The 26,052-nt window shown below is 33.8% G+C and overlaps 1 protein-coding gene across 4 annotated transcripts in view; it reads left to right on the top strand.

Moving 5' to 3' along the window:
• Positions 1-26,052, top strand: part of ADAM2 (ADAM metallopeptidase domain 2) — a 131,965-nt gene that overhangs the window by 44,898 nt on the left and 61,015 nt on the right. For all 4 annotated transcript variants that reach the window (XR_009259105.1, XM_058720600.1, XM_058720599.1 and 1 more), the window contains 4 exons: positions 2,655-2,726; positions 3,392-3,558; positions 4,583-4,664; positions 23,212-23,348. Coding sequence is in view for 3 of the 4 variants with exons in the window: in XM_058720600.1 (XP_058576583.1) it covers positions 2,655-2,726; positions 3,392-3,558; positions 4,583-4,664; positions 23,212-23,348 (458 nt within the window). In the remaining variant the exon portion in view is untranslated. The remainder of the gene's footprint in view (positions 1-2,654; positions 2,727-3,391; positions 3,559-4,582; positions 4,665-23,211; positions 23,349-26,052) is intronic.

Below are 26,052 nucleotides of genomic sequence, written 5' to 3'. Positions count from 1 at the left end.
TATTCCTTCCCCATCTGTTTACGAACACTTAGATTGCTTTAATGTCTTGGCTATTATAAATAATGCCACAAGGAATCTGGGGGTGCATTTCTATTTTTTGAGTTAGTGTTTTTATTTTACTTGGACAAAAGTCCAAAAGTGGCACTGTTAGATCATATGGCAGCTCCATCTTTAATTTTTTGGGGAAACTCCTTACTGTTTTCCACAGTAGCTGTTTACATTCCAACCAACAGTCCACAAGGGCTCCCTTTTCTATACATCCTTGTCAACACTTGCTATTTCTTGTCTTACTTAAAACAACTATTCTAATTGGTGTGAGTGATACCTCATTGTGGTTTTGATTTAGATTTTCCTGATGGTTATTGATGTTGAGTACCTTTTCACATGCTTCTTGGTCATCTGTATATTTTCTTAGGGAAAGTGTCTATTCATATCTTCTGGCCCATTTTTTAATTGGATTATTTGCTTTTTTTATTGACTCATATGAGTTGTTTTTATATTTTGTATATTAACCCATTATGTCTTTTCCCATTTTGCAGGTTGCCTTTTCATTTTGTTCATGCTTTCTTTTGCTGTGCATGGCCTCTTTAGAATGATGTAGTCCCCCTTGCTTAATTTTGCTTTTGTTGCCTTTACTTTAATTTTTTTTATGTTTATTTTTTGAGAGACAGACAGAGACAAAGCGTGAGCGGGGGAGGAGCAGAGAGAGACAGAGGGAGCAGAGGCGGGGGGAGGAGCACAGGGAGACACAGGATCTGAAGCAGGCTCCAGGCTCTGAGCTGTCAGCACAGAGCCTGACACAGGGCTCGAACTCATGAACTAAGAGAAAATGATCTGAGCCAAAGTCGGACGCTTAACTGACTGAGCCACCCAGGTGCCCTTGTTTGCCTTTACTTTAGATGTCAAATTCAAAAAGTCATTACCACTTGATATGAAAAAACTTACTGGTGTGTTGTCTTTTAGGAGTTTTATGGTTTCAGGTCTTACATTAAAGTCTTTAATTCATTATGAGTTATATTTTTTGTATGACATAAGATAGGGTCCAGTTTCATGCTTGGATGTGCTATGTGGTTTTCTTAACATTATTTATTGAAGAGACTGTTTTCATACATGTGTATTATTGACTCCTTTATGATAAATTAACTGACTATAAGGCATGGATTTATTTCTGAGCTATCTGTTCTATTCCATTGATTTATGTGTTTGTTTTATTTTATTTTAAAAATAATTTTATGTTTATATTTGAGAGAGAGAGAGAGAGAGAGAGAGAGAGAGAGAGAGACAGTGCATGAGAGCAGGGAGGGGCAGAGAGAGAGATGGAGACAGAATCTGAAGTAGGCTCCAGGCTCTGAGCTGTCAGCACACAGCCTGACATGGGGCTTGAACTCAGGAGCCGGGAGATCATGACTTGAGCTGAAGTCGGATGCTCAATCAACTAATCCACCTAGGTACCCCATGTGTCTGTGACTGATCCACCCAGGCACCCCAGCTGTCTGTTTTAATGGCAATATCATACTGCTTTGATTACTATAGCTTTGTATTATATTTTGAAATCAGGGAGCATGCCACCAGCTTTATTCTTTTCAAATTTGTTTTGGCTATTTAAGGTCTTTTGTGGGTCCACACAAATTTCAAGGCTCTGTTCTATTTCTGTGAAAAATGCCATTGGAGATTTTATAGGCATTACATTGAAGCTGTATATTGCTTTGGGTAGTATGAACATCTTTACAAGGCTAATTCTTCTAATTCATGAACATGATATATATTTCTATTTTTGTGTGTCTTTCTTTTATCATTGTCTTACAGTTTTCAATGTACAGATCTTTTACCTCCTTGTTTAAACTTATTTCCAGGCATTTGATTCCTTCTGATACAAATACAGATGGAATTGTTTTCATAATTTTTCTTTCTGATTGTTTGTTATTAGTGTATAGAAAAACAACAAATTTTTCCATAGTGACTTTTTTATCCTGCAACTTCACTGAATTTTAAAAATTAGTTCTCACTTTTTTTGTGTGCATGCAGTCTTTAGGGTTATCTATGTATCACATCACGTGATCTACAAATAGTGATAATTCACTTCTTCCTTTCCAATTTGGATGACATTTTTTTTTTCTTACCTAGTTGCTCTGAGTAGGATTTTTGATACTATGGTTAAATAAAACTGATGAGAGTGGGCATCCTGGTCTTGTTCCTGATCTTAGACTAAATGTTTTCAGATTTTCCCAGGTGAGTATAATGTCAGTTATAGGCTTGTCATATATAGCTTCTATTACGTTGATGTACATTCTCTCCATTCCCACTTTGGTGAGAGTTTTCATTATGAAAGGATGTTGACACTTGTTAAAGTGCCTTCTTCTGCATCTACTGATGATTCTTCATCATCTGAACATATGATTTGTGTCCTTCATTTTGTTTATGTAGTGTATCATATTGACTGACTTGCAGATGTTGAACCATCTAGCATCCATGGAATAAATCCCTACTGATCATAGTGTATTTCATTTTAATATGCTGTTGAATTCAGTCTGCCTATATTTTTTGAGGATTTTTTTGCATCTGTGTTCATTAGGAATATTAATAAAAGTTTGTAAGTTTAATAATGCTTAAAAACTAATAAATTCATAATTTAAACAATTTCTTATATTTTTCAGTACAATCATATGGGTTCTGATACTATTGTTGTCACTCAAAAAATCTTCCAGTTGATTGGACTGACCAATGCTGTAAGTTTTTGCTTTTAATTCTTTTCTATTTGCTTCTGTTGCTTAAACAATTCCTATACATTTTATTTTATGGCATTGCCTGAAAACACATGATATATGAAATAGGCCAAATAATATAACATTTTAAGTTTCAGTTTTCTGAGTAGGAATAAGAATAAGAATAAAAATTTATATATATACCTAATTAAGTTATGGTAATTATTTTTTAAATGTTTATTTACTTTTGAGAGAGAAAGAGAGAGAGAGAGAGAGAGAGAGAGAGAGAGAGAGCATGAGAGGTGGAGGGGCAGAGACAGGGAGACACAGAATCTTAAGCAAGCTCCAGGGTTCACGTTATCAGCAGAACCCAATGCAGGGCTCGAACTCATGAACCACAAGATCATCACCTGAGCCGAAGTCAGACTCTTAACCAACTGAGCCACCCAGGTGCCCCAGGTTATGGTAATTATTAAATTGATAAAGCACTTCACACAGGGCTTGCTTAAGTACAAGCATTTCAAAATGTTAATTATTACTTGTTTTATACTCTATAAGATCCAATCCATGCTTAGCAGTTCTGTCATTTAATATTTGTCATCAGTGTAGTGTTTATTGTTATAGATAAATCCCCAAATCTATTTAAACCATAATATTTGAGCATATTTTCTTTATGTCTTCTTTTTTAGATTTTTACGTCATTTAATATTACAATAATTCTCTCTTCATTGGAACTTTGGATAGATGAAAATAAAATCCCAGTAACTGGAGATGCTAATGAATTATTACACAGATTTTTAAAGTGGAAAAGATCTTATCTTGTTTTGCGTCCACATGATGTGGCATTTTTACTTGTGTAAGCATATCTTAGCTTTACTAAATCTTATACAAAGAAAACATACCTATATTTGACCTAATTTCTGTCAGTTAACAGGCCTTTAGGGGAAATGTGTCATTTTTTCCTAATATTCAATATCATGTGAATATTATTTTTCAAAACACAGGTTTTATAGCAGAATTATTGATGTCAATCATTCTATTTATTTTTTGTAGTTAAAACTCACTCCTTCAATATTGTTATCATTGCTTTCTTAGAGTGTATAACATATCATTAAATTCCCTAACTATCCTTGAAATAGTTACAATATCTATCTGAAGAAACATAAATGATGAATGTAGTTATTAGGTCTTCTTTTTAGGCTTTATTTGCATAGGATAACAAAAAAATCCCAAGATTATGGAGGCACTACTGTATATTTTAATCTCTAATATACCATATTTACATTGTTTTGCATTTACAAAAATATAAGACCCTCCTATTTAATAAGTACTTTGTTTTTCTCTTATCAATATTTAGGATATATATAATATGTTACTATACTATATCAAAATAATATATACATATTTAAAAAATTATAATAATTTAAATTATTTTCTGTCCCACAAATATGCCATTTGCGCAACTCTGGCTGCCTAATTCTGATTAATGAGAAACTTCAGTCCATAAGGTGTCTCTGTCCATTTAACTTATCAATTGTATTGCTTACACTTTCTAATTGTAAGGGATTTTATTTATTTTTATTATTTTGATACTCTAAGATTTATTTTTTAAGAAATACTACATAAAGAAGAATCTTATTTTCTAAAAATTCAATATGAAAATAACATTCTATTATCTGCTTTTAAAATGTATTTCATTTTTTAAAAAAGAAGCAGATACATTTAGTCACTTCCAAACTTTGTTACCCTATGTTAGGTGGAAATATTTACAAATTTATAATATAAATATGCAAGACAAAAAATTTATTAGGCAAACTTAATAGTAGTTGTGCTAAATTTTACAAAATTATATGATTATGATCTTTTTTTTAAAACTTAAGTTACAGAGAAAAACCAAATTATGTTGGTGCAACCTTTCAAGGGAAGATGTGTGATAACCAGTATGGAGGCAGTGTTGCTCTGGTATGGTATGGTTTAATTTGTTTGGCTAAGATGTATAAATAGAATGCTATTTAGATTAATATATAGTTAAATATTCTTTATTTCATTATTTCTATGTATATTAACATTTGCAAATGATATTAGGGATCTTTGTCCTTGCTGCTTATTACAAATGCTTGAACTATAAGAAGTTCTTATTGAACTTAATAATATAAAATTTTTATAATTTTCTTCTTGTGAGTTTTTAGGAAGCTAAAGCAGTGTTATAAAAGGCTCATGAATTTTTCATGTACTCAATATCTAATCATTGATTGATTTTAATTTCAAGGTTAGATTTTGACTATTTCCAAGTATAACAAAATTATGAACAAGATTAAAATTAAACTTTTGAAACCATTTATCAATTGCCTTAAAATGCTTCATGGGGCATAGGTGAAGAATAACAGAATTGAATGTCCTAATTGGCATTATTTAAGTAGCAAATCTTGGTGTATTTAAAATTGGCATGTTTTTGCCTCTATGTCCTAATGCTATGGTTATTCTGACATACAGAACTGGCCTTCTGAGGATTAAGGAGTGCACCTATTGTGATGAGCACCGGGTGTTGTGTGTAAGTGTTGAACCACTAAATTGTACACCTGAAACTAATTTTACACTATCTGTTAACTAACTAGAATCTAAATAAAACTTTAAAAAAACACTCTTTAAATTGATTTTCAAAACACAAGTGAAGACATAAAGAATTGAACCAATCAAATGGTGACACAAATTTCATCTTTACAATTCATAAATCACAGTTTGGAAAAGGTAACTTATATTTATGACACATCATTACCTAGTCTCATGAGCTTGAATTAGACTGACTTACCTAGTCACTTTCAAAACTGAAAATCATAAGATCCTCTCATGGAGCAGGACCTTAAATGATTAGCAAAAAGTAGAACATAACTCAGTCTCTTTTAAAGCAGGTTAGCTACCAAGTGGAGGGAAATGCCATCATTTACTAGAAAGTATGAGGATCATGGGAGAAGCAATCAAAGAAGATCCCTTTCTTATCCTCCACACTTTGTTGGAATAATCATTGCCTGACCCTTTTCTGGAAAAATCATTAGCAGCCAATATTTGTAGGAGTGATATGTCGAAGAACAATTGAGGTTCTGTCCTCCAATGTTTATTTTTTATTTTTATATTTTTCAAGTCTTAAATTCCAATTAGTTAACATATAGTGTAATATTAGTTTGAGGAGTAGAATTTAGTGTTTCATTACTTACATATAATACCTGTTGTTCATCACAAACAGTGCCCTCCTTAATACCCATCACCCATGTCTCCCATTTAGCCCACCCCCTCCACTGTCCTCCCCTCCAGCAACCCTCCATTTGTTCTCTATAGTTAAGTATGTTTCTTGGTTGGCCTTTCCCCCATGTTCATTTGTTTCATTTCTTAAATTCTACATATGAATGAAATCATATGGTATTTGTCTTTCTCTGACTGAATTATTTCGCTTGGCCTAATATACTCTGTATCCAAATTGTTGCAAGTGGCAAGATTATATTCTTTTTTTTATGCTTGAGTAATATTTCATTGTATATATACCACATCTTCTTTATCCAGTCATCAGTCAATGGACAATTTGGGCAGTTTCCATAATTGGCGATTATTGATAATGCTGCTATAAACATCAGGTTGCATTTGCCTCTTCAAATCAGTATTTTTGTGCCCTTTGGGTAAACACCTGTGGTTTTATGTGGAATCATAGGGTAGTTGCATTTTTAACTTTTTGAAGAAACTCCATACTGTTTTCCAGAGTAGCTGCACCAGTTTGCATTCCCACCAATAGTGTGAGAGTATTTCCTTTTTTTCCTGACAGATGTGAGGTGGTGTCTTATCATGGTTTTGATTTGTATTTCCTTGATGATCGGTATGTTGGTATCTTTTCAGGTGTCTGTTAGCCATCTGGATGTATTCTTTGGAAGAATGTCTACTCATGTGTTCTACCCATTTCTTAACTGGATTGTTTAGTGTTTTGTTGTTGATTTGATAAGTTGTTTATAGGTTTTGGGTACTAACCCTTTATCAGATAATGTTGTTTGAAAATATCTTCTCCCATTTCAAAGTTTGTGTTTTAGTTTTGTTGATTGTTTCCTTCACTGTGATGAAGCTTTTTATCTTGATCAAGTCCCAATAGTTCATTTTTGCCTTTGTTTCCCTTGCCTCCAGAGACCTACATAGTAGGAAGTCTATGGCCGAGGTCAAAGAGGTTGCTGCCTATATTCTACTCTAGGATTTTGATGGTTTCCTGTCTCACATTTAGATCTTTCATCCATTTTGAATTTATTTTTGTGTATGTAAGAAAGTGGTTTAGTTTTGTTATTTTGCATGTTTTGTTCGGTTTTTCCCAGCACCATTTGTTGAAGAGACTGACTTATTTCCATTGAATAATTTTTCTTGCTTCTCTGACGATGAGTTGACCGTATAGTTGTGGGTCCATTACTAAGTTTCCTATTTTGTTCCATTGATCTGTATGTCTGTTTTTGTTGTTGCTGTTGTTTTTTGTTGTTTTTCTTGTTTTGTGTTTCGTGCCAATACCATACTGCCTTGATAATTACAGCTTCGTAATATATCTGGAAGTCCAGAATAGTGATGCCTCCAGGTTTGCTTTTCTTTTTCAAAATGGCTTTTGGTATTCAGGGTCTTTTGTGGTTCCATACAAATTTTAAGATTGTTTGTTCTAGCTCTGTGAGAAATGCTGGTGATATTTTGATGGGAATTGCATTAAATGTGTAGATTGCTTAGGGTAGTATAGACATTTTAACAATAGTTGTTCTCTCAATCCATAAGTATGGTATGTTTTTCCATTTCTTTGTGTCCTTTCAACTTCTTTCATAAGTGTTCTATAGTTTTCAGAGTATAAATCTTTTACCTTTTTCTGTATCTATTGAGAGGATCATATGGTTCCTATCCTTTCTTTTATTAATGTGATGTATCATGTTGATTGATTTGTGAATATGAACAACACTTGCAGCCCAGGAATAAATACCACTTGAATGATTCTTTTAATGTACTGTTCTATTCAATTTGCTAGTATTTTGTTGAGACTTTTTGCATCCATTCGTTAGGGGTACAGGCCTGTAATTCTCTTTTAGTGAGGTCTTTGGTTTTGGGATCAACATACTACTGGCCTTGTAGAATGAGTTTGTAAATTTTCCTTCTGTTTGTATTTTTTGGAACAGTTTGAGAAGAATGGGTACTTTGAGTTTAATATTAACTCATCTTTAAATGTTTGGTAGAATTGCCCTGGGAAGCCATTTGGCCCTGGACATTTGTTTGTTGGGAAATTTTTTATTACTGATTCAAATTCTTTGCTGGTTATGGATCTGTTCGAATTTTCTACTTCTTCCTGTTTCCATTTTGGTAGTTTATATGTTTTTAGGAATTTATCAATTTCTTCCAGATTGCCCAATTTTTTGACATATAATTTTTCATAATGTTCTCTTATAATTGCTTGTATTTCTGTAGTGTTAAGATCTCTCTCATTCATGATTTTATTTATTTGAGTCCTTTATCTTTCTTTTTTTATAAGTATGTCTAGGGGTTTATCAATTTTATTAATTCTTTCATGGAACCAACTCCTGGTTTCATTGATTTGTTCTCCTGGTTTTTGTTGTTGTTGTTGTTTATTTGTTTATATATAATTTATTTTCATTCTAATCTTTATTATTTCTCTTCTGCTAGTATTAGGTTTATTTGTTGTTCTTTACCTAGCCCTTTTAAGTGTAAGGTTAGGTTGTGTATTTGAGATGCTTCTTGTTTCTTGAGGTACACCTTTATTGCTCTATACTTCCCTCTTAGGACTGCTTTTACTGCATTCCAAAAGTTTTGGACCACAATTTTTAAATTTTTGTTTCCACGTATTTTTAGATTTCTTCTTTGATTTCCTGGTCATCCCATTCATTATTTAGTAGGATGTTCTTTAACCTCCATGTATTTGTGGTCTTTCCAAATTTTTTATTGTGGTTGATTTCAAGTTTTATGAAATTGTGGTCTGAAAATATACATGCTACAATGTCAATCTTTTTGTACTTGTTGAGGTCTGATTTGTGACCTAGTATGTGATCTATTCTGGAGAATGTTCCATGTGCATTTAACAAGAATGTGTATTCTGCTAGTTTAGGATGAAATGTTCTGATTATATTTGTTAAGTACATTTGGTCCATTGTGTAATTCAAAGCCATTGTTTCCATGTTGATTTTCCACTTGATCTGTCTATTGATGTAAGTGGGGTGTTAGAGTACTCTACTACTATTGTATTATTATCAATGAGTTCCTTTATGTTTGTTATTAGTTGTTTTAAATATATTAGAGTTTCCAAGTTGGGGTCATATATATTGACAATTTATTGATCTTGTTGGATAGACCCCTTTGTTATTATAGAATGCCCTTATTCATCTTTCAATACAGGTTCAGTTTAAAATCTATTTTGTCTGATATAACTACTGAATATTGCTACTCTGGATATCTTTTGATTCCATTAGCATGATAAACCATTCTCCATTCCCTCAATTTCAATCTGCAAATATCTTTAGGTTTAAAATGAGTCTCTTGTAGGCAGCATATAGATGTGTCTTGTTTTTTTATCCACTCTGACACTTTATGTCTTTTGATTAGACGATTTAATCAATTTATATTCAGAGTGATTATTGATAGATACCAATTTAATGCCATTGTATTATCAGTAAAGTAATTGTTTCTGGAGATTTTCTCTGTTTCTTTCTGCTGTTTGTTGCTCTTGGTCTTTCTTTCCCATTCAAAGAGTCTCATTTAATATTTTTTGCAGGGTAAGTTTAGTGGTCATATACCTGTTTAGTCTTTGTGTGGGAAACTCTTTATCTCTCTTTTTGTTCTGAATGATAGCCTTGCTGGATAGAATACTCTTGGGTGCAGATTTTTCCCATTCAGCAGATTAAATATATCATGCCATTCCTTTCTTGTCTGCCACATTTTTGTGGAGTGATCTGCTGTTAACCTTATTTGTGTTCCCTTGTAAGTTAAGGACTTCTGTCTTGCTGCTGTTAGGATTTTTTTTTCTTTATCTCCATATTTTGCAAATTTAACTACAATATGTCTTGGTGTTGGCCTGCTTTTGTTGATTTTGATGGGAGTTCTCTGTGCCTCCTGGATTTGGATGTCTGTTTCCTTTCCTGGATTAGGGAAGTTTTCAGCTATACTTTGCTCAAATAAACCTTCTGCCTCACTTCCCTCTCTTCTTCTGGGCTCCTATGATGCAAATGTTATTATGCTTTATGGAGTCACTGAGGAACCTATGGCAATATTTGTGATTCAATATTTTTCTTTCCTTCTTCTTTTCAGCTTCATTTCCCCCCCCTCCAAATTTTATCTCCTATATCACTTATTCATTCCTTTGCTTCTTCCATCCTTGTAGTAATTACAAGTCATTTTCACATTTCAGTTATAGCATTTTTTATTTAGGTCTGACTAGTTTTTTAGGTCTTTTACCTATGCAGTAAGGGACTCTCTGGTGTCTTTTCTCAAACCAGCTAGTATCCTTATGATTGTTGTTGCAAATTCTTTATCAGACACATTACTTATTTGTTTCAATTATATCCCTGGCCATGACCTTTTCTCGTTCTTTCTTTTGGGATGAATTCCTCCATCTTGGATTTTATCTAGGTTTCCGTCTTCTGCGTGTTAGGAAATCCTGTCATATTTTCTGCTCCTGAGAGTAATGGCTTTATAAAGGAGAAGTCATCTACTGTCCATGACCTGCCACTTCAGGATGTGTCTGTGGTATGCTGTGTCAACTCTGCTGCTATGTTTTGGCTGTTCTTTCCCTCAAGTCAGTCCTCTGCAGAGTTTTTCCTTGTCTGCAGTATAGAGTGTTTGGACCTTGTCTAGAGTGTGATGAGTTGTAACTAGTTGTGCTCTTTTCTGCTTGTTAAAAGAGACCTAATGCTATTTCCACTAGAACTGAAGCTTTGCCAAGCTCTAAGGTCAGTATATATGGTATGTGCTAGGAGTTTGTGCTAATCTCCTAGGGGAGGGGTCAGCTACTCTGGTTCTCAGGCACACTTGATCTAGAAAAGCAGCACCTACAGAATGCAGGGGGTGAGGCTTGGTATAAGCAGTTTAAGCAGTCACTTTTGGCACTGTGTTGCTTATTGAAATTAGTTTATGCTGAGGGACAGTGGAAAGAAGTGGCACCAGCCACTTCCCTCAATCTGGAGAAGTGAATTCATGCCTGCTACTGTCTGGGAAACCCTCCAAGAAGAGCAAACAAGCTCCCCTTGTGTGTACCAGGCATTCCTCAGATCCCTGCCTTCACCCTGACTGCGTTCAGGACATTTGTCCACCCAGGAGTACAGTGCATATGTGTTTTATTTCAGGCAAGCAGGCTGAGTTTTAAAACTCCCAACTTTAGGGACCTGGCATGGCAGGGCTCACACTATTCCTCTGGTGGAGGATCTCACTTTGCTGGTACTGATGCAAGTTTGTTCCAAACTGGCAGTCACACCAAAGCACAAGTGGGTGGATTTTGGAGTAAAGCACAGCAGAGAATCAGTGTCCAGATTATCTGCCTTCAGTAGGTGTCTCTGTAGCTATGTTGAGTAGCAGGGAAGGGTAATGGTGCCCACCAGCTCTTTCATCCCTGGAGAGGCAATTCCACCTCTCTCAGATTCACTCCAAGAAAGAGGAACTGTCTCTCCCAGTGCATCCCAGGGGATCCTTAGATTGTTTCATCTACTACTGAGCTATCTGTTCTTCTCCATACTAGCAATGCAGCACCTACTGGACTCCACACAAGCCAGATCCTGGACCTCTAAAATTCCAATCTTAGAGCCCTACTGGTTGTAAAAACTCATGAAAATCAGCCCTTCAGATGAAAGGAAATAAAAAGTCAAAATAGAATAGATAAAAAATGCACACTGACAATGATATAAAAATATTAAATACAAAGAAAAATGGCTTTGTTTCCAAAAAAAGAAACTCATATAATAAAAAAGAAGTTCCATAGTGGGAAAAATCACATTGAATAAAAAAAGTGTATTCTTAAAATACATAAAAGTACTTTAAATAGACGTAATTAGTATTTAAAAAAATTCATTCAAATATAAATTTTTTTGTCATGTGTGAATAAGAACAATTTCGTTCTTTTTTCCTCTCTAATACATATGTATTTAATTTAATTTATTTTCCTATTGAATTCATGAGGATCTTAATAATATTCAGTTGAAATAGTAGAACAATGTTAGTTGAACTTATAGTAGACATTCTTGTATCATTCTTGATTTTAGGAAAAAAACCTTCAATATTTCACTATTAGGTATTATGTTTTCTCTAGATTATTATAGACACTTTACAATGTAATAAGGAGGCTCAGTTTTATATCTAATTTTCATAGCTTTTCAAAATGTATTTTATTTTATATCTCATCTTTAATTTTTAAAAGAGAAATTAATCCTATTTAAATTTATTTGAAGTTTTTTTTCTGTCCCAGTTTAGTAGCACCAATTTTTTACTAGTTATTGACACACTCATGTAGATATTTTTCTCACTTTTTTGAAATGTTGTCTTTCTTATATAAAATTAAATTTTCCTGTGTAATATTACAGAGATGTCAATGAAATCCTAATCAAAATCTCAGCAGGCTTTATTTTTTTTCGTAAACATTGACAACCTGATACAAAAGTTTTGTATATAAATGTATTTTAAAAAGATAAAAAATAAGTTTTGAAATTGAGGAAAAGCAGAAGATAAAAATTTCTGAAAACTACAGTAATTAAGATATTTTTTTTCAACGTTTTTTATTTATTTTTGGGACAGAGAGAGACAGAGCATGAACGGGGGAGGGGCAGAGAGAGAGGGAGACACAGAATCGGAAACAGGCTCCAGGCTCCGAGCCATCAGCCCAGAGCCTGACACGGGGCTCGAACTCACGGACCGCGAGATCGTGACCTGGCTGAAGTCGGACGTTTAACCGACTGCGCCACCCAGGCGCCCCAAGATATTGAAGTGTAAATAAATGGATCAATGTAACAAAATAGGAAATCTAAAAATAGACCCAAGCATATATATAATCAAATGATTTTTGACAAGTTGTCAAGGCAATTTCAGTCATACAAAAAAAAAAAAAGAGTAATAAAATTAAGATCACATCTTCATAAGAAAATTTAAATCAAAAGCATTGTTGGGGCACCTGGGTGCCTCAGTCAGATAAGTGTCTGACTCTTGATTTTGTCTCAGGTCGTGGTCTCCTGGTTGATGGGATCCAGTCCTGTGTCAGGCTCTGTGCTGACATCATGGAGCTTCTTGGAATTCTCTCTTTCCCTCTCTCTCTCTCTGTCCCTGTCCCTTCCTCCACTTCAAAATAGATAAACAAACAGCTAAAAATCAATTAATCAATCAATCAGTCAAAAGCATTGTTTAAGAGAACATGATGGGAAATTGATAATATCTAAAGACATTACTAAGGTAATTAATGCTAAAGAAAAGGGGGAGTAACGTCAGAGTAGTTAAGGGAAGTTAGTACCTAATGAACTTTGCAGAAAATAAAGCTGAAAATCAGTGAACTAATTATCCAATCTAAAATATGTGAAAAGATAGAAACAAAATAACATTAAAACATATGGAAGCCAGGAAATAGTGAACATAAAAGCAGAAATCTATGCAAGACCGACTATATATAGGTAGGATAGAAATATTTCAAAAAACATAAGTCCTTAAAAAACTAAAAACAATTATATTTCTGGCAAAACTATTTTTTATAAAATAGAGTAGAAATTCATTAATAAAATTATAAAAATAAAGAGGAAATACTACAGATGTAGATAACATTAAGAAGATAATAGAGTTATGACAAACAAAATTTTAAATGTAGACAAATACTACATTGTTAATGAAAGTCCATAATTTACTAAAAGTTGCACAAGAAGAATTAGAAATTCAGAAAAACACCAAATTATGAAAGGAATTAATTTATTATTTAAAAAATCACATAAGGAAAATAAACAATGCTTTTAGGCATTCTATGCAATTTTAAGGGAACTGATTATTTCAGTCTTATATGTTTATAGAAAATAGACAAAAGAGAAAATACTCTACAGACTTGGAAATCAGAATTACCATAATACCAAAATAAGATGGAACACAAAAGGAAATTAGAGAATAATTTATCCAAAAACATAGAAGAGAAGCAAAACCATAAATCAAAAATCCTAACCAACTGAACCAAGCAGTTTATAAAGATAATAGACCACGCCCAAGGTGATTTTGTCCAAAGAATGAAGGATCATTTAATCTTAGAAAATCTATTTACATCATTTAACTGAAGGTACTGTCATAATATTATTTCAGTTAATGGCATTTACTAGTAAGAACACAGATGAGAATAATATAGTAAAAACTGATGGGATGTGGAGTGGGCTATTTTAGCTAAGGTGATCAGAGAAAAACTTTGAGGAGAAAATATTTGAGAGGAAGCATGGATGATGAGGCCTAAAGGCAGTTATGGCAAGGTCTAACAGAGCCCACCAGAAAGATCATTAAATTCAAAGGCTTTCAAATGGAAATGAATGTCATGAATAAGATGGCCATAAAAATAGTAATTTTATTGAAGTCAAAAAGCTTCTAGTTATATAAGGTCTTACAGATCTTGGTAAATGATTTTGGATTTCATTCTCTTTACAATGAAAAAGCACTGGAAGTTTTTAAGCCAACCAGAAGTATTTTTCTTATGGGAGACTAATTGTTGAGCAATAAGGATTCAAAGTAAGGAGACCAGATAGAGACAGTTGCAGGTGAATGATATAAACTGGTGTTTTATACTTGGATGTGTGAGTAGATTTTGTCCATTATATATTATGAAAATAGAACATAAAGGACATACCAACTTATTGAATACATAGTATGTATGATAGAAGTATAAATGATTATTCCTCAGATTTGTCTTAAAAAACTAGGCAGAGGAACAGGGACTAAGAAGCATAGGTGAGGTAGAAGTGTAGAAGAGTATTACTTTGAACCTGAACTTGTAAAGTTAGAGTGATGGTTAATTTTATATGTAAGGTTGGAAAGTTTTGATAAAATTAATATTTAAATTGGTAAAATTTGAGTAAAACACATTGTCCTCCATAATGTGAGGGGGCCTCATCCAATCAATTGAAGGCCTGAATAGAACAAAAAGATCATCCTTCTCAAGCAAGAAGGAATTCTTTAGCAGACTGCCTTCAGATTTCATCTGCACCATGATGTTCAGCCTGTTGGCCCTCAAGCTGGAACTGAATCATTGGCTCTCCTGGGTCCTCAGGCTGCTGACCCTCTCTGAAGGTTTTGGACTCACCAGCTTCCATAATTGCGTGAGCCAATTCCTTATAATACATCTCTTTCTCTCTGACTTTCTCTCTCTCTCTCTCTCTCTCTCTCTGCTATTGGTACTATTTTTCTGGAGAGCCCAAATTAATTCAATGGCTCCTACATAAACATAAAATATATATATACTTAAACATTAAAAGATACATGCATCATAGAGATGATGATGATGATAGATGATAGATAGATAGATGATAGATAGATATAATATAGCTTTGTGGGACTGATTTGCTAAATTCACACCCTTCTGTTATCTCCCTGGTACATTTCACTTACTTGTGGCTGCTCTTTTTAGTTCAAGCAGTGGAGGCCAAGGCAGTGGAGAACAGAGTATGAGAAAATAAAACTACCTTATTTGGTTTCAAACTCTTGAACCCACAGCTTCACCAGAGGAAGGGAAAAGTGCTCCTCTTTCAGAATTTTGTCTTTGTAATTTCCCCCTTTTGGCCACTTTGGTGCTGCTACAGTCACTGAAGAATCATCTGATGGATGGGGAATGAAAGAATAGAAGGAATAGGAAAAAGAAACAGGAAATTTTCACTTTTCCCTGAGATTTAAGAGTTTCCTTTCCCACTCTTCAATTCAGAACTACAGAATTTCTCCTGGTTCTCTGTCTGCACTACAGTGCTCACTTCCAAATTCAGACTATTTTGCTTTTAGGCCAGGAGAGACCAACTTACTGGTACTTTGGGTGTTTGTTCTTCCCTTTTGAATGCTGATACTTTCAGGCTTGTCAAATACTTTCTCTCTATTCTGTCCAGGTTGAATAGTTGATTTCAAGTGGGAGAGATAGACTGGCATTTGTTTACTCCATCTTTCTGGTAATGGAATCTGTACATTGAAATTTAAACAATGAAAATTTATACAATGTAAATACTAAACAAAAACAATTTATCTTGGGTATATTAATAGCAAATAAAGTAGACGTCTTAATCAGGTTGGGCTGCCATAGCTAAATAACATAGATTAAGCAACATTTATTTTCTTATAATTCTAGACGCTGGAAGTCTGAGATGAGAGTGCCAGCATAGTCAGATTCTGGTGAGAGCTCTCTTTCTTGCTTTCAGGCATCCACCTTCTCTTGTGTCCTCACTTGGTGGGGAGGAGTAGGGAAAGAAATAGAAAGAGAGAGATCTTCTTTTTTAAGGCCACAGTTTTATCAGATGCCCATATTTAACCTTAATTATTTCCTGAATACCCTGTCTTCAAATACAATATGACTTTAAAACAGGATGTGTTATGAGCAATAAAGAGGAATATTAAATGATGATCACAGGAATTGAGAGAAAGAGCAATTATAATGTTGTGTGCACCTAATTCCGTTGCTTCAATATATATAAAGCAAATGTGACAGAATAAAATAAAAAAAGACATCCATAATAGTACTTGAGAATGAAGAAAAATCTAACTCAGCAGTGCCCTATTTTCCATTTTGTTGAAATGTATTTAAAGGTTGTATACCAAAGAGCAGCAGAATATTATTTTATTTATAACTCCATCAAAGTATATTTAATACAAAAATTTATACATGTTTAATGTATACAGTTTGATGAGTTTAACATATGCATAAATATATACCATCACCATAAACAAGGGAATAAACATATCCATCACCTACAAAAGATTTCTTCTGTTCCCTTGCTTTTTATTATTTACCAAAATAATATAGTGATAAATAAAGTAGTATCAATATAAGATGATTGAAATCTTACAGAGAATATTTTATTTCTTTTTCTGAGATAATTGTCTTTTTTTTTTTTTAAATATAATTTGTTGTCAAATGACTAACATACAGTGTGTGCAGTGTGCTCTTGGTTTTCGGGTAGATTCCCGTGATTCATTGCTTACGTACAACACTCAGTTCTCATCCCAAGTGCCTCCTCAATGACCATCACCCATTTTCCCCTCTCCCCCGCAACCCCTATCAACCCTCAGTTTGTTCTCTGCATTTAAGAGTCTCTTATGGTTTGCCTCCCTCCCTCTCTGTTTGTAACTATTTTCTTCCCCTTCCCTTATCCCATGGATTTCTCAAGTTCCACATATGAAGGAAAAAATATATCTCTTTCTCTTCCTGACTTATTTCACTTAGCATCATACCCTCCAGTTCCATCCACGTTGCTGCAAATGTCAGGATTTCATTCTTTCTCATTGCCAAGTAGTATTCCATTGTATACATAAACCACATCTTCTTTATTATTCATAAGGTGATGGACATTTAGGCTCTTCCCATAATTTGGCTATTGTTGACAGCGCCACTATATACATTGGGGAACATGTGTCCCTATGAGTCAGCACTCCTGTATCCTTTGGATAAATTCCTAGTAGTGCTATTTCTGGGTTGTAAAGTAGTTCTATTTTTAATTTTTTGAGGAACCTCCATACTGTTTTCCAGAGCGGCTGCATCTGTTTGCATTCCCACCAACAGTGAAAGAGGGTTCCTCTTTCTCCACATCTGCACCAGCACCTGTAGTTTCCTGAGTTGTTCATTTTAACCACTCTGCCTGGTGTGAGGTGGTATCTCAGTGTGGTTTTGATTTATATTTCTCTGATGATGAGTGACATTGAGCATCTTTTCATGTGTCTGTTGGCCATCTGGATGTCTTCTTTGGAAAAGTGTCTATTTATGTCTTCTGCCCACTTCTTCACTGAATTATTTGTGTTTTGGGTGTTGAGTTTGGTAAGTTCTTTATAGATTTTGGATATTAACCCTTTATCTGATATGTCATTTACAAATATCTCTTCCCATTCTGTCAGTTGTCTTTTAGTTTTGTTGATTGTTTCCTTTGCAGTGCAGAACATTTTTATCATAATGAGATCCCAATAGTTCATTTTACTTTTAATTCCCTTGCCTTTGGAGTCTTGTTGAGCAAGAAATTGCTGCGGCTGAGGTCAAACAGATTGTTGCCTGTTTTCTCCTCTAGGGTTTTGATAGTTTCCTGTCTCACACTTAGGTCTCTCAACCATTTTGAGTTTATTTTTGTGTATGGTGTAAGAAAGTGATCTAGTTTCATTATTCTGCATGTTGCTCTCTATAGAGAATATTTTATGACCATTGTGGATTTAAATTAGAACTAAATAATAGAAAAGTCACTTAAAAATCTCTAAACATTTGTAAATAAAACATAAGAAATCAGAACTCATTTTGAACTAAATGATACTAAAAATAAAGCATACCTAAATTCCTGGGATGCCAGAAAAAAACAGAACTGAGAACTCTGTAGCTTTAATCATACAAACTAAAATAAATTTAAATATAGATAATCTAAGTCCAATTTCAAAAAGCATGTAGTTGCAAGTTAAAGTAAAAGACCCTAGAACCAAGGAAGTAAAAAAAAAATAGTATTTCTACCAGTGAAAAATACAAAACATGTATATCATGGGGAAAATCACCAAAGCACAAAGTCATCTGTTTGAGATGATAAATGAAATTTATAAGTCCCAAACAAAACTGTATCCTACCTCAATAAAGAGCAAGTAAGTTATCAAAACATTTGTTGAGAAAAAGGGACACCATAACCACAGATCCTACACATATTAAAAACAAAACAAAGCATATCCTCAACTAATGTATGGCAGTAAATTTAGATGAAATTGATAAATGTCATGAATAATAAAATCTATCACACGAATAGGAAAGAAAACCTGGATAGCCATTGATCTATTGGAATAATTGAATCTTTTTAAAATATTTATTTATTTTTGAGATAGAGAGATAGCATGTGTATGCACTCGTGCAAGCAGGAGAAGGTAGAGAAAGAGGCAGAGGATCCAAAGCAATGTGGTGCTCCAACTCCCCAACTGTGAGATCACGACCTGCACGTAAGTTGGACACTTAACCCCTGAGCCATCCAGGGCCCCTTGGAGTAATTGAATCTTAAATAATACTAAAAAGTCAGCCAACACCAGAAACTCCAGGATCAGATTGTCTCCTTGAGGATGTGATGTCTCCAAAGGTTTTAGTACCAATGTACAACAAATTCTTGTAGAGAATATAAAAGGAAGGGCTGTTTCTTAGCTTGTTGTAGGAATTGACATTTATGCCAACGCTATGTTAACAAAGAGAATTCTGCAATGTATCAGAAGAATAACACAACATGAGTCAAGTAGGAATTATTCCAGGAATGCAAGTTAATTTTACATTTGAAAATCAATCATAATCTACCATTCTAAAAGAAATAATAGATGCAGAGAAAACATTTGGTAAAGTTCGAACTCATTTATGACAAAAAAAGAGATAAAACTTTCAGCACACTAGATAGAAAAAAGAACACCTTCAAGAAAGTTTTGTCCACTCTAAGGTCTTGAAGCTAATAATTTATATTTTCCAATTAAAACGTGTTGTTAATTTTCAACTATAGATCCATATAAACAACATTAAAATAATTTGGTGTGAGTTAGGTGTCAGGATTATTTATTCACAGTAAATAAGCAATCATTTCATGGCACTTATTAAACACATATTTTTCTTACGGAATTAGAGTGGTACCTTTGTTATAAAAATCAGATCATCATATTCCTACTCTCTGAATTTTTAAAAATGATCATTTGTCTATTTTTCCACCAATACCATATCGTCTTAATAACTATAGTTTTATAACATATAATCAGCAATGGTTGTATGAACCCTACAACTCCTTCTTCAGACTAATTTAGGTATCTTAAGTTCTCTGCATTTCTGTTTTAAAATCAGCTTGTCAATTTCAACAAAAAATTCTTGGATTTCTATTAGTTTTTGATTTAAATCCCTAGGTCAATTTGAGGGAAATTGACATTTTAACAATACTGAGTCATCTTATCCGTGAAATGGATAGACATGTGTAGTAATGTAAGCAATAAAAAGAACTACTGTTGTACTCCATATTGATGGATCTCAAAAACTAGGTTGAGCAAAAGAAGCCCGAAACAAAAGAACATTTACTTCATGATGCCATTTTTGTGAAGCTAAAGTGTAGCTAAAGGTAAGCCAAAGTATTAAAAGTCAGAATAGAAGTTACATTTGGTAGGGAGGTAATGCCTGGAAGCTTGCTGGGGAAAACTTCCTGAGTAATAAAAACATTCTGTACCTTGTACAGGATAATAATTATGCAGGTATGTGACACATGCATACTTCATACATATGCATACATATGCATATGCATATATAATATGTATAAAAACTATATATGAATATGTATATATATACAAATAAATATTCTAATTTTTGTATCACATTTATTTATTTTTGAGAGACAGAGACAGAGCACAAATGGGGGAGGGACAAAGAGACAAGACACAGAATCTGAAGCAGGCTCCAGGCCTCGAGCTGTCAGCACAGAGCCCAATGTGTGGCTTGAACTCACCAACTGTGAAATCATCACCTGAGCTGAAGTCAGACACGCTCAACCGACTGAGCCACCCAGGCGCCCCAATAAATATTCTGTATATACATATGTGTATATGTACATATAACTTCATCAAGGCACCTAAGATTTGTACACTCAGCATGAAACCATTACACAAAATAAAATGTTATTAATTTTGAAAAGGCAATAACCAAAAGAGATTAAAAATATTTTAGTTTCAAGTATTAAAAATAAAAATGATCATATCGTTTTCTCTTTTATGTTTCAAACCCATATGTGCCAGAAAATTTAACCCTAAAAAGTACAAAGTACAGAATGTCATGCCAAAAATTAATGTATGAGTATTAATATGAAGCATCAAAATATTCTCCAAGTGAAATAGATATGAATTTTAAGGGATTCATTATTTAGGATGAAATAAAATTTTACTAACCTTATATAATAAACCTGAAATCATATGTACCTAACTACTTATAAAATATACAAAGCTAACACTGAAAGAGCTATTAGCTCAAATACATTGTATTTGAATAAGTAATTTTTCACAGCAAAATTTAGAAGATTTGAACAATATTAGTAAGCTTTATCTAAAAGATATATATAGAATCTTGATTCCTAAAGTTAGAAACTAGAAGATTTTACAAAAGCATAAGTAGCAGGCACATTTATAGAAAGTAATCACATATTTCGCAATAAAGAAAGTCTCAATATCTACTTGCCTGCAAATTTTTTTCAGTCTAGTGATTGGCACATAAGAAGCCTTAATAAATGTCAGCTACTGTTAATATTATTTTACAATTGCCCTAAGCAGGTATTATTTGCAAAAAGAAACTTGTCTGCGTAGTTGTAATTTTTTTCCTAAAATATTTTTTAAGACTCCAATGTTAAATGTAATTTTCCTTCTATTACTTTATTTTCAAAACAGAAGTAATCATAACAATATTCTGTAGGAAATTCTCACACTCCCTTCCATACATTTTTCAAATTTTTCAGACTGGTCTGTTATGGACTAAATTGTGACCCCCTAAAGTTCATATGTTGGAGCCCTAACCCCATGTGACTATATCGGGAGAGCTAACATTTATGGAGATAATTTAAGATTAAAGGAGATCATAAGTGTGAATCCCTAATTAGATAGTGTTCTTATAAAAAGAGGAAGTGACACCAGAGATACCGATCTCTGTACATACACAGAGGAAAAGACATGCAAAAAGGCAGCCATGGAAGAAACCTCACCAGAAACTAACCCTGCTGGTATTTTGATCTTGGACTTCTAATCTTCAGACCTACAAGAAAATAAATTTGTTATTAAGTCACCTACATCTGTGGTATTTTGTAATAGTCAGCCTGAGCTGACTACTTGAAGTCCAATGTGAGACTGTCATAACAGGAGTGTAAAGAAAGGTCATCTCAAAAACTAAACCATGTATCTGATCCTATCACACAATGAAAGGAAAGGTTAAAATATATGCAGATAGAGATGGGGAAAATACATGTATTAAAAAGAGAATAGAGTAACAGTTGCATGGGGAGGGGAGAAGAGACTGCTTTCACACACATGACTAAAGTGAAATTTGTGGAAATCATTTTTTTCATCTTACCGAGCTATGAAAGATAACAGGGAACAGGAAAGATACAGAATAAGAAACGGTTGTAAAGATACATTGATTGAATAATTGCTAGACCCTTTTCTACAATATCCCCAAAACAAGAAAAACAAGAAAATCTTATAAAACAAGAAAATTTACAGTAATAATATAATGTACTGTTATTTTTTATAAATCTTATTATTTAAATTCTTGAAATTTAGCAAAATCCTTCCATTTCTTCTCCATTATCTCTCCCCCTCCCTTTTTATCTCTGAACATGGATGGTACATTCATCTGTGGTAATTTGTTAAAAGGAACATCTGTCAATGTGTATACAAAGGGTAGGAACTTAGGGCTAGTAACACGAAAATTTAACTGTCACCCAGACTTGAAGGAAAGGGCAATGCCATTTTACTAGGGTCACAGACAGAAGGTAGATGTCTCCACCGAAGGATCCAGACAGTTATAGGCACCCTGGCAATGATGGTAATAAATACCTTGCTCTTTTCTCAGCCTGTTCCCCTCTTTAGAGCAAATTAAGGTAAAAGAAACCCTTTAACATAATTCATTGGTATCACCTCCTGGGCTAGAGAGCAAGGTGGAACATGCTGGAAAGTTGATTTAGAGAGACAGAAGATACCAAAATCTATTCTTAGAAACCAATCTTGAAGTATATTTAACAAAATGCTGTTAGATATATCTGAAAGGATAATGTGATTTTTGGATTTTTCTCAAGCTTCATACATTTTAGTACGGTCAAAATATACTATAATAAGCATCTTACATTTGCAAAAACAAAAATAATAAAGATATTTTAGTTTTGAAAATAAAGTTTAAACACTTGGTAAGTCAGCATTCTTATTATCAGTCATTATTTACCCTAATTTAATGGATCAATTTATGATTTTTTAAATGTATGAAAGATTCACCTAAAATATCATCCCCAAATAATTAAAATATAAGTGAACATAACCGGTTAATAATTTGACACTGCATGTTTGTATCTAAAGATCTTATTTTGTGAATATAAATATGACTATAACTATTGTTATTATAATTAATAAGTTACTGAGGCAATATTTTTCTTATATTAATAATGGTACCTGTAACACGTTACCAATATAGATGGCACATCTGTGGTTATCATATTAGATGATGCTGTTCAATTTTATTGACTATTTTTAATAATTACATTGTTTCCTAAGTAAATGGATTGTCTTCTGAAATGTACATGTATGTTCTTTTTTCCAGCATCCCAGAGCCATAAGTCTGGAATCGCTTGCAGTTATTATAGCTCAATTACTGAGCCTTAGTATGGGAATAGCTTATGATGACATTAACAAATGCCAGTGCTTAGGAGCTGTCTGCATAATGAACCCAGAAGCAATGTAAGATGCTTTACTTTTACATGCTTTACATACATAGTTTATATAAAAGTAAGTCTGGTGTACTTAGTTTAAGAAAGTCTAGGCTGCTAAAATAATTCATAATGGTCAAATATAAGCTAGTCCAATGATTCCCAAGTCAAAATATGTATTCCAATGCCCACACTGCATATCTACCTCACTGTCACTTGTATCCTGATATGACAATTGCTTTGTCATGTGCTCTAACTCTAGATTTATCGCTATGCCATTTGCGCAATTTTATAATCTAATGCATAATTTGGTGAGCCAAATATAGGTTTGAGATCACTGTACAAGAATGATTTATTAGTTTGGACTTATCTGCATGTGTCCCTTTCATTCTGCCCATACTTAGCCTGAACTCTTGGCATCTCCTGATTTCAAAGATGCTGTTAATCAGCTTTTTCCTTTTCACTAGAGAAGGCCTTTTTGCAGTATGCTTCCCAAGCCTCAAAGGCATAGTGAATTTGTTATCATCATTATTCTTAGAGTACAATGGTGAGATTTTATAGAATTAGGACCATGTAGGGGATTTAGGGAAACCATCATCCAGTCAGTGACTAGAGCCAGCCTCTTATCTTTCTGAAGGACAATTCTCATAACCATTTTCTCCTTCTCATATATCTTAGAAAATCTAGCCCCATTGCTGACAGCGGCAAAATTGATAACATCACAATCTCTCCATTCCCTAACTTCTGCTTCCACAATCATTTCCTAGGAAATGATTACTCAAATTTTTATCTCAGGCTCTGATTTGGCAGGCACTCATGAAAACAGTTGTCCCAGAAGGGGCTATAGAAGAGCATTATCAACAATAGTCAAATTATGTGAAGAGTCCAAGTATCTATTGACTAATGAATGGATAAAGAATATGTGGTATATATACACAGTGAGATATATATATATACACACACACACACACACACACACACACACACACACAATGGAATGTAATTCAGCAAACAAAAAGAATAAAATCTTGCCATTTGCAACTATGTGTATGGAGCTAGAATGTATTATGCCACATGAAATAAATCAGTCAGAGAAAGACAAATACCATATGATTTCACTCATATGTGGAATTTAATAAACAAAACAGATGGGCATAGGGGAAAAAATAGAGGCAAACCATGAAACAGACTCTTAACTATAGAGAACAAACTGAGGTTTGCTGGAGGAGTGGTGAGTGGGGGAGGGGGGTGGATAAAATGGTGATGGGTGTTATGGAGGGCACTTGTGAGCACTGGATATTATATGTACATGATGAATCACTAAATTCTAACCCTGAAAACAATATTACATTATATGCTAAGTAACTAGAATTTAAATAAAAATTTGTAACAAAAAATAAGAAGGGACTATAGAAAACAAGGCTTTTTGAAATGATTGTGAACCTGGAACAATCCATGATTTGATGACAACAAGGATACCTTTAACGGGTATAGAGAGGTATAACAGTTATGCAGAGAGAGGGCACTGCAGATCCATGCTGTGATGCAAGATGTTTGTTCTTTTGCACTTAAGATCATTAAGACACAATAAAAAATAAAGATATTCATGATAGATTAGATTAGTTCCATGTGGAATTTCAGGTAAGTATCATAGAAGATATGTAGTGCCATCCCCTAGAGTTCTTTGCAGTGGAACCCTTGTGGAGTTGAGCATGCATACAGAAACCAGTAAGTGAGTATGTTACTAAAATTGATTATTATCACAATAATTTGGGTATTTGCAGGTCTATATAATTAAATAGTGGGCCTATTAATCTGTCTAATGACCAAAATAGCATATCTGGTAGCTAACTAAAAATATCCAGACAGTGTAAGTAAATAATATGAGTAAAATCCCAGAGCTCCATGTCACCTATATCTATTGCACCAATGTTTCTCAATCATTTCACATCAATGGCACATGGGGGTTCCCTAAAACTGTCTGTAAACGAAGAAAAACCTGTCTTATTTCAATTCAAGAACAGGGCCTTTCAATATGTTGGGTGGAATCCTTTTTTGAAAAAAAAAATCACTATTCATACTATTCTCCAATTAGATTAAGACCCTCACAGTGAGCATATTTGCATAAAATACATTTAGCTTTCTATTTTGTATTAGAGACGTGCCACAGGTTAGGATCTACATGGCCTCAGCAATGGCAAATAGTATTTGGTCAAGGATATGGATACCACAAGCTTGGACATTTAGAGACAAGAAAGTGTGGGGAAGAGGAAAGCAAGTAAGCACAAAGTATGCAGATCTTTATATCTATCTTAGGTTCAGTCCCACAAGAAGCACTCAATGACCAAGTCAACACTTTAAAATTCCTGAATGCCAATCAGCTTCTTCCCTAGGCAAAAGAGGCCCTAAAATAAAGGTAATCACCTCTTTAGTGGGGCAGCCTTCAACCACTTCATTGGAACACCAGCTCCCTGACCCTCTAAGGACAAAGCCATTAAATCTTCTGTACACTTCTTTGTGGTCCCAGCAGATTGGACCCACAATTCCTATCTCAATACAACAGACTTATGTTGATTTTTCCTCATTCTCTTTCTCTTGATTCCTACTCCTTTAATCCTGTTTCCTTGTGTCATGTCTCAAATTCCCTGCAATCAAGTTCATGCCTTTTTGTTTTTGTTTTTCTTTTTTTTTTAATATATGAAATTTATTGTCAAATTTGTTTCCATACAACACCC

Source organism: Neofelis nebulosa, chromosome 3 (assembly GCF_028018385.1).
Source record: "Neofelis nebulosa isolate mNeoNeb1 chromosome 3, mNeoNeb1.pri, whole genome shotgun sequence".
Lineage (NCBI taxonomy): Eukaryota > Metazoa > Chordata > Mammalia > Carnivora > Felidae > Neofelis > Neofelis nebulosa.
The sequence above is the reverse complement of the archived record's forward strand: the minus strand, read 5'-3'. Positions and strand labels throughout refer to the sequence as shown.